This window comes from Lycium barbarum, chromosome 4 (genome assembly GCF_019175385.1).
Source record: "Lycium barbarum isolate Lr01 chromosome 4, ASM1917538v2, whole genome shotgun sequence".
NCBI lineage: Eukaryota > Viridiplantae > Streptophyta > Magnoliopsida > Solanales > Solanaceae > Lycium > Lycium barbarum.
Window position 1 is genome coordinate 34,177,332 of NC_083340.1, and position 13,536 is coordinate 34,190,867.

Below are 13,536 nucleotides of genomic sequence, written 5' to 3' on the forward strand. Positions count from 1 at the left end.
TGATTTCTACAAAGAAAAATGAAACCCAAGGCCCTTTTCTGTAATTAAATATAACAATTCTGAGTTACAAATTAGTATATTCTTAGTTAAATTGTTAACTCTTTAGAATTCAGGTATTTAAATTTCACAACATAGAAGGCCTGAGGTGCTTATCAGAATGATCATCCAGGAGGCATTCAGCGAGCTAGCTTGTAAACCAAGTAATTAGAGAGCTTAACTTTTATCCTTAAGATTTGGTTCAGTCTCGTTAGGTTCTACTTTAGAATGGAGTTTGTTAGTTTTGCTGTTTAGTTTTACTTAAGTTCAAGGCATGCTTGGGACGTTGTCCCAACCTGTTTGTCCAGTTTTGATCCTTGATGATGTCAGCGTTGTCAAAGCCACACTTAAGCCCTGAAGCAAGGCTGAAAAGGTGATGAGCGCTTCCCCTCTCTTAATGTGCGCTTCAGTGTCTTCATCAAGGCTCTAAGACATACTTTTCCTTGCCAATGAGCGGTTCCCGAGGAGGCAACACTAAGCAATTTATATTTCACTTTATTGTAATTTCTTTTTCAATTTGTTTGTCCATATATTTGTTATTCATGCTTATAATTTTTAGTCTTGGACTAAACATATAATATTTGTATTTTTTCTCCATTTGCGCCTTTTTTCATTTAAGCCTACACTTTATTAACACTTCGTGCTTAAAGCCCCAACTGACCTTAGAGCTTTTTTGCGCTTTTAGCTTTTGATGACACCGGATGTAGATTTCTCATTTGGTAAATAAAAGTTATTTAGTTACCAAAAAATTTAGACTTCAGTTTTTAAAAGATTTTAAGGTTTAATGTTCATGTAAGGAATCTACATATTAATTCATTAAGGAGGATACTAAGAGAAGAACTTGATGAGATCTTTGAAGAGTGGGGGACTTCTGCTATCTCGTCTAAATATGCGCTCTCGTTATCTACTTATATCTTTACTCTATACACAACAACAACAACCCAGTGTAATCTTAGTGGGGTCTGGGAAGGGTAGAGTGTACGCAGACCTTACCTCTACCTTGAGAAGGTAGAGAGGTTGTGTGTGATAGACCGAGGGCTCAAAGAAAAGTGAAAATGAAAAGGTGAAATAGGAAGGCAGCAGGCACAAGCATAAAGAACAAGAAGATAATAATCTAAGAAATCTAAGAATATAATAATCGAGGCTAAAGAAACAACAGGTAGTAATAGAAACCTAGAATGTGAAAATATAAGAATAATATTAACACTCTGGGAATGGAAAAGAAATGCGCCTGTCTACCTATTAACTTTCTACCCTAATTCTTGACCTCCACACTCTCCTATCAAGGGTCATGTTGTTGGTGAGCTGAAGTTGTACCATGTCTTGCCTAATCACCTCATCCCAATACTTCTTAGGCCTACCTCTAACCCTTCTCAAGCCCGTTACGGCCATCCTCTCACACCTCCTAACCGGGGCATCTTCACATGCCCAAAACATTTTAATCTCACTTGCCACATCCTGTCATCCACGGGGGCCACTCCCACCTTGGCCTGAATATCTTCATTCCTAATCTTATCTCTCCTGGTATGCCCACACATCTATCTCAGGATCCTCATCTCTGCTATTCTCATCTTCTGGACATGGGAGTTCTTGACTAGCCAACACTCTGCCCCATATAATATAGTCGGTCTAACCACCACCACTCTATATAACTTTACTCTATATTATTACTAAATGAAACCTCAACGCGAAATGTTGTCCTGACTTTTTGGTCCTTTAAAATATATTTCACATTACACATAATTTTCATTTAATTAGTTACCTAATATTTAAGATTTTGAAATCAACAAAAGTTTTGCTTTAAATCTTTTCTTGTATGAACTACAGAAAAATCTAATATTTAAAACCTTAAAATCAACTAAAATGTTCAGCTTATGTAAATCTCTTTCTTGGCCTCAAAGTGAAATGTTGATTGACTTTCTGTCCCTTAAAAATAGATTTCATATTAGACAAAATTATCATTCAATTATTTTTATAATATTTAGACCTTAAAACCAATTTAAATTTTGTTTTATATAAAAAATTTCTTATTTGAACTATGTAATATAACTATATATAATTCACTTCATGTTAATTTTAGGAATAAGATGAAAATTAAGAATTTCATTATCTTCAATTAAATAATTCAAGAGCAATTAGTTACTTTACAACAACAACATACCCAGTATAATCCCACCAGGTGGGGTCTGGGGAGGGTAGAGTGTACGCAGACCTTACCCCTACCTTTTGACGGGTAGGGAGGCTGTTTTTGATAGACCCCCGACTCAAGGAGATGAAAAAGCATCAGTAATATAACAAGCAGTAATAACTCAAGATAATAGGACGACGTAGTAAAAAAGAACAAGCAATCCAAAGCAGTATAGCAAGACATGGCAAACTACTATCAAACACAAGGGCCTACAAGAGTAATACTATGACTACCAGTATGCAAGGATAAGTGGGAAAACACTCAATTACTAACTAACCCTCTACCCTAATTCGTGTCCTCCATAGTCTCCTATCTAGTTACTTTGAGGAGAAAATTGAATTGATTTGAGAAGTTTTGATCGATGAAATTGTTTTGAGAAGTTTGGATCGATGAAAATTTCTATGTCAGTAACTATACTCACATATATAGTGATACTATTGTGTAGAGTCAAAGATCTAAACTATTTCTTGTGTCATTGGAAATGTTTCTCAAGGTATTTACTTATGTTTGTATCTCTAATTTGTTATTCAAATTAACACTCAACCTTTTTTAAACTAATTTTATGCTCGGGAAGAAAATCATAGACATGCTCGAAGGGAATAGGGAAGATGGAAGTATATCTGTTTGTACTTTGTACCAATATTTAGTTTGAATATGATTGATAAAAGAATTGTCAACGCAGTGGAAGATTTTTATATGGGAAAAGAATTATAATTATATTACATAATAGGAAATGTTTTATAAAGAAAACATTGCGACTTGCGTTGTATCCTAACTCAATGAGTAAATCGTTTTGAGAAATTTATAAATAATATATTAAAATTGTGTTTGCGTTATAAAATAAAAACGTAAATTCCTGAAGATAATAGCAGTTTTCACTTCATAACTGAAGTAATATTACAAATAATATTTAATTTACTTGTAAATTATCTATTGTGAAGTAAGACATTGGGTGGAGCAGTAAATCACTCATTCCTCAGACCTTAACAATAAATATCAATTAAAAGCTCTACTAAATTAGGACGCACTACAAATTTGAGGCAAATTAACCAAAAGTCCAAATGTTAAAGAGGTAAAAAGGGCATGCGAAAGGACCCTCTGAGAAAAGTTCTCGAAATGTACTATTATTTAATAAAATAATATTTCTGGTGTAAAAAACTAAATTAAGTGTACGAAAAAAACATAATAAAAAAATTGGAGTATCATCTTGTTGATATGAGGTCTAAAGACACCATTTAAAACCTAGCAGATTTCACATAAGACTTAATTATTTTCGTATATCTTCCATTATTACTAATTATTTTACATAATTCAAATAAGAAAGAGAATTTAATAAGTTAAATCGTAGTTTGATTTTAAATTCCTAAATATTAGGAGTTTCTACATACAGTTCAAATAAGAAAAGATTTAATAATCAAAATCTTAGTCAATTTCTAGGTCCTAAATATTAGAAAAAATAATTAAATTACAATTCTATCCGATTTGAAATCTATTTTCAAAGAGTTAAAAAAGAGAACGACATTTCACTAAGTTGTTTCATGCTTTTTACTATATATAGGTAATAATTACCTTACCTTATCAAAAAAGCTTTTGTTGGAGCGAAGGGGGACGTTAGCGCATTTCTGGAAGGACATCTCGCTAAGGGTTTTCATGTTTTTTAATATATATAAAAATATATAGACCTTATCAAAACAAAAATTGTTGGGAGCTAAGGGGGACGTTAGTGCATATCGTTCTTACAGTCTACATGTGATTGCTCCTACTTTTTTCAGGCCGAGATACATGAGTTATTGGCATTAGTATATTATGATGGTCTTCAGAATGTAGTACCAATCTATGATCAAAGATCCTTTGTGCCATCCAAAGATTCAGCATGGATGATGTTTTGTCAAAACTCAATGAGACACTTTCAGAAGGCCTTTGATCACAAGTAAGTCTGTTTGGTGACTCCATTTCCCTTGATTATTTCTTCATCTAATGTAACCTAATGCAATTTCAGGGAGGATTGGTCTCATGCATTCTATCTGGGAAAACTCTCCGAGAAGCTTGGATACTCACATGAGACGTCATTTTCATTCTATGCTAAAGCTATTGCTTTGAATCCATCTGCTGCGGATTCATTCTATAGGATGCATGCTTCACGGTTGAAGTTACTTTGCGCATGTAGGAAACAAGATGAGGAGGCCTTGAAGGTTGGTGCTTTTCTGAAACTCGCTTTATCTCCTCTCCGTTTCCTCTTTTATTGAGACAGTCAGAAGTGTAAGCAAGCTATGATACAAACAGTTGAGTATTGATAGTCGTGACGATAGCTAATTTAATTTTAGCTCTTCTGGTTTTTTTATAGACCTAATCTATCCCAATTGTATTTAAAATTTTGAGAGACAGCAAAGCCACATTTCAAAATATATATACAAGCTCAACAAAAATAGTTTCCCTGGATTATTTTAAACATGGCCCGCTTAGAGTTGAGGTTTGTGTTATAATACTCTTCTCTAATCAGCAGCCCATATAAGTTCATGAAATTCAGTAGCATGTGCGTCGTTTTCCTTTTTCCTTAACAGCTCATCACAAAAAAGTTCTCAAAAAATAACTTGACCATTCCATTTGGGAGAGGGAGTACTTAGCATGTCTAAACTAAAATGGTTTCTTCTGAATATTTTTAGTCTGTATGCCCCTTCTCTGACCAGACTTGGAAATAGTTGCCTTTTTCAAGTGGTCATTTTCCATGTCTTAGGAGGACTGTTGTTGACTTAATTAGTGCCTGGATGCATTTTAGGTTGTTGCTGCGTACTGTTTCAATCAATCAACTCAGGATACTATAATGGATATCCTCAGTAAGGTTTGCCCATCAGTTTCAGAATCGGCGTGCTTTGAGGATAGAACTCCCAATGCCTACTCTGTCAATGATGGAAAAGGGGATTCGGATTCACTTATGGAAGGCGCGTGGCAGATGCTTTACAATGATTGCCTTTCTGCCCTTGAAATCTGTGTGGAAGGGGACCTGAAACATTTTCATAAGGCTAGATATATGCTTGCTCAAGGCTTATATCGAAGAGGTGGAGATAAGGATCTACAGAAGGCAAAGGATGAACTTTCCTTCTGCTTTAAGTCGTCTCGTTCTTCATTCACAATAAACATGTGGGAGATTGACAGTATGGTCAAAAAGGGAAGGTAAGCATTTCCTTTTTTTTCTCACTACTGTCATTTAGGACATAGAGGAACCACTATGACAGCATTTTCTGATTCCTTGTAGATTGTTCTCTTTTTATTTAGGGAAGGCCTTTCTTTTAATTGAATCAAAGTCTTGGTGTTGAATATCACACCAAATGTTATCAGCTTTTAACATATGGTGTAAAAGGATTGGCATCACGTCAACATAAACTATTGGAAAGATCAACACTGAGTTTCCAAAAGACCCATTCAAGTATCTATATAATAAGACATTCTCTTTCCACCAAAAAAACTAAATGGAAGAAAAGACACCCTTGAGTGTCCTTACAAGTCTTTTCCTATTGTTCCTTTCTCGCAAATCATCCAAAGCACACATTGTGAGGAATGAAGCTAGCCAAGAGAAGATTGAGGAAAACATTGCTTGATTACTCCCTCAAGCTATTAGGGGTTTAAATAGTGAAGTCTACATGTTCTAAGAAAGGAAAGAAAATCAAAATTACAAATTACAGGAAATAAATCAATCTAATTGATTTTGGTTTATCCTAATTGATATGTACTATACTCGCAAGATCCTAACATTCCCCCTCAAGCTGGCACATACATATCTTATGTATTAAACTTGCTGTATATGTAACTTGTTTTGAGAAGGGTAAGGGACTTGGTGTATATATCTGCAAGCTAATCTTTTGACTTGACGGACTTTATGACAATGTCTCTTGAAATTATCTTTTCTCAGACGAAATATCAATCAATTTTTATGTGCTTGGTCCTACATGAAACGCTGGATTTGATCCAATGTCAAGTGCAGCCTGATAATCACACACAAGTTCAATTTGGCCAATTTGTCCAAATCTCAGTTCTCTTATAGCAATCACTTGATTCGATGAGTTCATCTGTAGCCACTGCCATAGCCTGATATTCTGCTTCTTCACTTGATCGTCCAGTTACGTGTAGTCTGTTACTTTTCCAAGAATAGATGCCCTCAACCATAACTCTAGATCTGGATATATTGTATGTCTGCCCAATCTGCTTTTGTATATCCAACAATATGTCATGTCCTCGATCTTCGTAAAGTAGTCTTTTCACGGAACATATTCCAATGACTATCACAAGGAAAATTCAAGAATTGACTTACGACAATCATTAGGGAAACAATGTCAAGCTGAGTCATGGTGAGGTAATTTAACTTGTCTATCAACCTCCTATATCTTCCTGGATCATTAATAGGCTAAGTTGGTGGAAGGTTAATATTTTGATCGATGGAGTATCAATAAGCCTACAGTCTGTCATGAAAATGCCTGATCTGGATTGAGCAACCTCAATACCTAGGAAGTACCTGAGCGGACCAAGGTTCTTGATTTAAATTACTGAAAAAGGATGATGCTTCAACTTGGTAATTTCCTCTTCATTACCTGTGATAGCTATATCATCAATGTAGACCATCAAATACAATCTGGAGAGAAGTGACGATAAACTACAGAATAATTAGATTCACTATGAGTCATAGTAAATTCCTGGATAACCGTGTTAAATTTGTCAACCACACTCGATGGGATTGCTTAGGTCATAAAGTGATCGTCGTAGCCTGCACACCATGTTACTGAACTTCTCCCAAACACACCATATTATTTGGTCCTATGTTCTTGCTCTTGTTTGAATTTACTTTTAGGTTTCAAACGCAGTGATAAACTTGTTTGAATAGTACTTTTACGATTCAAGGTCCATGATAAGGCTCAATGGCCTTGGCCCTTTTTTGGGCAACCTTGAATTTCAAATCAATGTCATATAGAGTCGTACTAACACCCTTTGACACTACTATTACAAATCTTTTTGAATTGGTGCTTCAACTTCTTTTTTGCCATCTTCTCCTATCAAGGTTATCCTGGATCGTCTGAGAATGATGTAAATTGGGTTTTCTATCCTGCAACGTCTCTCCATTTCTTCTGGAGATCAAAATGGTTATCGTTACTCTCTTTGATCACTGCCAAGTTTTCTGACTGGCTTTTGTCCTTGACGTCGAGGTAACTACCGCATAAATCCTCTACTTGGTGGAACAGCTCCATATGACCTAGCCCCTAGGTAAACGAGTCTCCTTTCTTCTCAGACCGGTGCGGCCTATTTGAAAAAAACATCCACCAAGGAGCAAGATTTACCCCTCTTCCCATGACTATCTGTAAATGGAAAGTGGAAAAGTTTAGGGAAATCTTCTAGTTTTCACTTTAAGACAACAGATACTTTCAGTCTTCACATGCTCAACCTGCTCACTCTGTGAATGTTTCCACCAAAGATGTGTTCAAGAAATATTTATCTCAAGCATCCCAAGCCACTAAAATATTGTTTTATTATGTAATCTTTTGTAAGTATCCATTAATGGACAAAGATGCTCATGCCACTGCTTCCTAGTAAGATTTTGAAATGGCAGCCATTTTGCAACGCCTCCTACAATTTTGTTGGCTGGCACACAAATTTCGTTGGTCACACTTCATGTACACTAGGCTTGAGTTATGTACGGTGTCAGAGTTTTTATGTGTTCATTTGCTTGCTGGAACTGAGTCAATTGATTTGACTATTTAAATGTATGTCTCAATTTTTCATATTGTCGGGCTTAAGCATTTGCAGAAGCTAGTTTATTTGCGACACCCAAGAATAGGTTATATCACTCACAAGTAGGAGAGAAATATAAGTCACTATAACAACTTAGGGAAATGTGGAAGTCGATGAGAAGACTGACAGGAACTGAAGTTCAATTGATGAATGCCTATGTTTGTTAGGGAAATGTGAGGTTTTTAGGTTGTTCTAGTCAGCAAATGGTACAGTGATGGCAAGATTTTATTTCATGCACCTGGTGAACTTGGTAACCATGAGGGGCAAAGTCAATTAATCATGTTCTTAGATGAATCTCTTTTCAGGTCCATTACTTGGTCAGTATTGGAGCCACATTTCTTGCCTCATTAGCTGATCATTTCCTTAACTTCATATTGCAGGCGCAGAACCCAAGGTTGCTCAGGGAACAGGAGAGCCCTAGAAGTTAACTTGGCAGAAAGTTCTCGGAAGTTCATTACTTGCATCCGCAAGTACATACTATTCTATTTAAAACTGCTGGAGGAGACAGGAGACATCTGTACGCTTGACCGGGCTTATTTCTGTCTTCGGACAGATAAGAGGGTACTGCCATATGAATTGGCTGCATACATCATTCACAATGACTAGCAGCATTAATGATTAGCCTAATGGAAAAAAAAACATATTGTTCTTTGTACACCTTCTCCATATTGCATTGCCCTTTTTGAGGTTGCATCTATTAGTAAGCCTCTTTGAGGGTAATTTAGAAAATTCACAGCTTTATTATTTATAAGGCATTTCTACTAGCTAAATTTTATGCGCAGTTTTATTATTTATAGGGTAGCATTTCTCAAGCAGTATCTTAGAGCTCTACAAGTTGGAATAATAGTAAATATTTTTGTTTGACAAAAAGAATAACAGTAAATATAAAATGCAAAGAGAGTTGATTTACCATGTATAATGCCATGGAAAATAATGCAGGAAAAACATAAAAAGTGCTTGGAAGAACATATATTTTAAGTTACATACATCTGCTTAAAATTCCTATTTTGTGATATTCTATTTAGACCCTCATTTCTTTCAATTCTCTCGTTGTTGCCTGTTCCGTTGGATACCGGCATGGAACCTAAAGCTCTGCCCATACTTTTAGATTTAATTAACTCATCCCACTCTTTTAAATTTGGTTATATCTCCATATCTTATTTAATCAAAACTCCCTTGTCTAACATATATATATATATATATATATATTTCATCCAGTTCTCCGTCTGTCTTGAAGATCTCATTCCAGTTGCCCTTGGACGATACTTAAAGGCATTAATTTCATCTATACATCTGACTGGTAGTGCGTCTTGTGGTGCTAGCAACTCTAGTGAGCATCATCTAGAGAAAATGTTCTCTCTGTTCATGGAACAGGTCACCATGTGGTCTGATATTTGTGGCTTGCCTGAAATAAAGAGCTCTGAGTTGACGGAGAGCTGCTTATTTGGGTAAGTCCTTTTGAAGTTACCCCAACTTTATGTGTGCTGGAGTAACTTGAAGTTTTTCTGTCGTCTCCAGCTTTGCTTACATTGCAATCGAGAAAAAACTTGTTTTCCGTCTCTATAGTAATTAGAAAAAGTTTTTTTCCCATATCTTCTGTAGTCTCAATATTGATCTACACCAGTTGCAAGATGAGCAAAATAACAATGATATAAGGAAATAATTGCTCATGTATAAGAACTATGTTGAGGTATAATTATTTTCTAGTATGGTTAACGCGATTTTGTTTTATTTGTGTTTTTGATGTAAAAGAGACATCAGTTAGAAGGATTTATTTTGGATAGTTATTGTCATACCTCTTATGTTGGCATCGTCTTGGCGTGATATGCAATGAATGAATTTGGTTATCAAAAGAAAGTTGTATAATTTTGTTCCCATAATTGTGCTGGTGCACAAGTAGGAACTGCAAGAAATAGATGTAATTTGATAACTATCTGAATAGGATTAGTACTTATACATGTGTTAGTTGGCTAGTTGTTGAATATTCTCATTACAAATGCTTGTACCTATCAAGATATTGTCCTTGGGTCAAGTACTTTATATATTTTTCATTTTTGCGAATGTATGAATTTTTCAGTGTATCCCAGAAGTGTCTCTGTTGTTTATTCATCCGAGTCCTAGCTGTTAGATTGGGCTTTGAATAATAAAAATGATACTATGAGCATTTGTGGAGTACAGTTTCAAATTCCTTAAGCTATGAAGTCCCCTCCTTGCTTACACTTACAGCAGTTTGCTTATACATAAACCGTTCTGATGTTCATTGCAGATATCTTTATCGATATATCCAGTCTTTAGAGCAGAATATCAAAGTTGAAACGCTTGAAGGAATAAATGAAAAGATACGCAAGCGTTTGAAGAACCCAAAGCTGTCGAATAGTAACTGCGCAAAAGTTCATAAGCATGTTTCTGCTGCTTGGTGTCGATCACTTGTAATTAGTATGGCTTTAATAACGCCTTTGCATTCAAGACTCTCCAGTGAAATCCAAGGTCCAAATTCGTCAGCTAATGGATTAGATAACTCACAACTGCTTTGTGTCGATCTCCAATTGGATGAACTATGGAGTTCATCTTTTGAAGACATGAATCATTTGAAGGATCTTGAGAGGAAGTGGAACCCCTCATTGTCTAAAATAAAAAATGTAATAGTAAAGAGAGCTGCAGATGAAGATCTGGAAACTGCTTCTATGTTGCTTAGGTCTTGCTATAATTTCTACAAGGACACATTTTGTGCCTTGCTCCCATCAGGTATAAACCTTTATATGGTGCCATCACAATTTGCTACAGAAACATATATCCAACCTGGGATAGACGCGATCGACATACTCGATATGAACACTTCACGGAAACTAATTTTGTGGGCCTACACACTTCTGCATGGCCATTGCACAAATGTCTCAGCTGCTATTAAGTATTGTGAAGAAACTTCCAAGGTATTACATCCATCCTTGTCGAGTCCGTGTAACATAATTCTATTTTGCTTCTAACATACGATACTCCTTTCTACAACTCACTCGTACTAGTTCAGGATTTTTTTGTTTGTTCTTTGGCTATTAAGAGCATGTAGAAAAAGGTTAAAAGGGAAAAAAAGGAAGATATCATTTCTCTACAATTGATGAATTTGAATGCTGCTTTCGATGCAGTCAAGGATTAAAAAAGGAAGTGGAAGCTTGTTGTCTTCAAATGCAAATGTATCTCCTGCCACACCTTCCAATATAGGTGATATACTAGTTTCATAATCCTTGTCAACGTCAAGTGGTGGATACATATTTGTTTCCTCTCCAAGCTGATTGGTAAATATGTTGTAGGTGGAGGAAGAGATGGGATGAGTAAAAGCTCTGAACCAGATGTTTCCCCATTATCAACTTCGGGCAATGCACCATATTCTGAAACTGACGGATCACAAAAAGTTACACCTCCCAGTTTGCCAGGAACTGAGAAGCCAAGCATCTCTTTCTCCACAATGGGGGACACAATGGATGCATCATCGACATCTCTGCCTGAAGTAGAGCGCACCACTTCTCCAAATGCTGATCAGGGGCAGAGGGTTTTGTCGGCTGAACCTGGAAACATTTGATGTTGTACATCATGCTTTGGCTAATCTGTTCTGCAACTTTTCCTTGTGACTGGTCTATTATTGTATGTAAGCAGTTCCTTCTTTTCTTGAAGAGCTCGTCTTTCTTTCTTTCTTTCTTTCTTCTTTCTACTGTTTTTGGTGTCAGAGGATACAAATATAGGTTCTTCCCCTTGTATTGTATCGCCTTGCACCTAGTCCGACAGCTCTTGCTGAGAACGATTCTATGTTTTTTTTTTTTCGGTATAACCAAATTTATACCATGTATTCCCTTGTACATGTGCTATTTAAAACCTATCTAATTTTTCCAAAGTATTTGAATTTTAGCAGGAAGAGGGTAACTTTAGACAAAATCAGCGCTCCTATATCTTCTTCTGCTGCTGCTAATATGAACACCCGTATTCTGCTTGAATGCATAATTAGCTACAGATTTGGATATCATGTCTGGTAAACGTTGCTCGTCTCTGTCATTCTCTTTGTTTCAATTAATTTGAATGTTGTGAAGAGAATGTGGGTCAAAGGAATGGTGTTTCATTTATGAAGTGGGATCCTCATGCTTCAAATGCTTTTAGTACATTAATATCCAAGCTAAATAGTTTGCTTCCACAGCCAAAAATGCAAAAGTTCAAAACTTGCAATAATTTTTATGCGATCTTCTGACACAAGAGTTTGAAGTTAGGTGTTGGCAATTCTAAAGTTAGACCCGAAAGAATGAAGTTTGAAATTAACTCGTGATTTTCAACTTTAGTCCTGTGCGTCTGATATTGATTTTGAGCTGGCTAAATTTTAAAAGCGCTGTAAATTTGGTTAATCTTAAATATGACCTTAAAAACGGCTATTTGTGCACTTCACCTAAATCTTTTGATATTCGACACCCATGAGCTCAACTAATTTGAATTCACGTTGTAAGTGACCAATTAAAGGGGGAGCGATCCATATTAGGAGTTTCTCCATTCTCAAGCTCAAACTTGAGATCTCAGATTAAGAAAAAGGGATCGCATCCATCCTACTACATCCAGTAAAAGGTCACATGTAAGAACCCTACTTTTTGCCTTTTTCTTTTTAAACTCCGGCTCTGGGATGGACTTACTATGTTCTTTTCTATTTTGTTTTGATTTTATTCTTTGGAGTCATTTCTCTTTCTGCCCATGCCTCGGCTTAGCGCTTTACTTCAGGTTCCACGGAAGAATAGGTTATGATCACCCCCTACCCCAAAAAAAAGAATATGTTGATCATGCTTGTGTGAAGAAAAATATACAATCCACACAAACTGGAGGTGACAGGATGTTGGTGGATGGTGGTGGCATGGAGTGAGAATGAGGAAAAATATAGCTCTCACACACCTAGAGTAGGTGTTTTACACACAATGTATGTGTGTCATCACTGTGTTCTAATAGGTACAGTTTAAGCATAGATCAGGGGTCCAATAAGTCGTCTTAGTTCAAGTGCCCAAATGAAAATTCTTGACAAGAAATATTCTTCACAAATTGGTCAACACTCGACAATGAAGTTTAACTATGCTTAGGTTATATTTAATTCAAATTACAGTCAAATTTCTATTGCAGCTTTGTTTGTCCAAAATTTTTTCTTTTTTGCTTGCGGTTGTTTTGCACCCATAATAGCATTTGACATTTCAATTTTATTTGAATTTTATAGACCAAAATTGTCCAAATATTAATTTTTCAATTATTTATGTTATAAAGATAATGAGATTATTCAAAATAACAAAAAGTATTCATATTTCATTACTGAAATACAACTTGGTAGTCAAAAGACGCTTACGTTTCCATTTCATCTTTTAATTTCTCTTGTTCCAAGTTAATAGGAGTTTGGGAAATTTGCACAAAAATAGTTCTGCACTACTATTTAATTTTTGTTCTTAGGAATCAAAATTATGTCGATTGGGGCTTAAGGGCACGGGGCATAAGTTAGTACGATATTATGGTGTGAAAATATAAAGTTATGG

At 35.7% G+C, this 13,536-nt stretch overlaps 1 protein-coding gene across 1 annotated transcript; it reads left to right on the forward strand.

Annotated features, from left to right (window-relative positions):
- The first annotated feature begins 3,707 nt into the window (after positions 1–3,707).
- LOC132635836 (calcineurin-binding protein 1-like) lies at positions 3,708–11,885 on the forward strand. The gene is made up of 8 exons (XM_060352393.1): positions 3,708–4,154; positions 4,224–4,416; positions 5,001–5,395; positions 8,380–8,560; positions 9,218–9,447; positions 10,266–10,929; positions 11,140–11,215; positions 11,305–11,885. The coding sequence occupies exons 1-8, from the start codon at positions 4,102–4,104 to the stop codon at positions 11,571–11,573; spliced, it is 2,061 nt and encodes a 686-aa protein (XP_060208376.1). The 5' UTR covers positions 3,708–4,101; the 3' UTR covers positions 11,574–11,885.
- Positions 11,886–13,536: the final 1,651 nt, after the last annotated feature.

What these genes read in the sequence shown, in the direction of transcription:
- LOC132635836 (XM_060352393.1), top strand. Translation starts at nt 4,102, where the DNA reads ATGATGTTTTGTCAAAACTCAATGAGACACTTTCAGAAGGCCTTTGAT. An exon ending in CAGAAGGCCTTTGATCACAA is followed by an intron (nt 4,155 to 4,223) that starts GTAAGTCTGTTT and finishes ATGCAATTTCAG; the next exon opens with GGAGGATTGGTCTCATGCAT. An exon ending in ACGGAGAGCTGCTTATTTGG is followed by an intron (nt 9,448 to 10,265) that starts GTAAGTCCTTTT and finishes TGTTCATTGCAG; the next exon opens with ATATCTTTATCGATATATCC.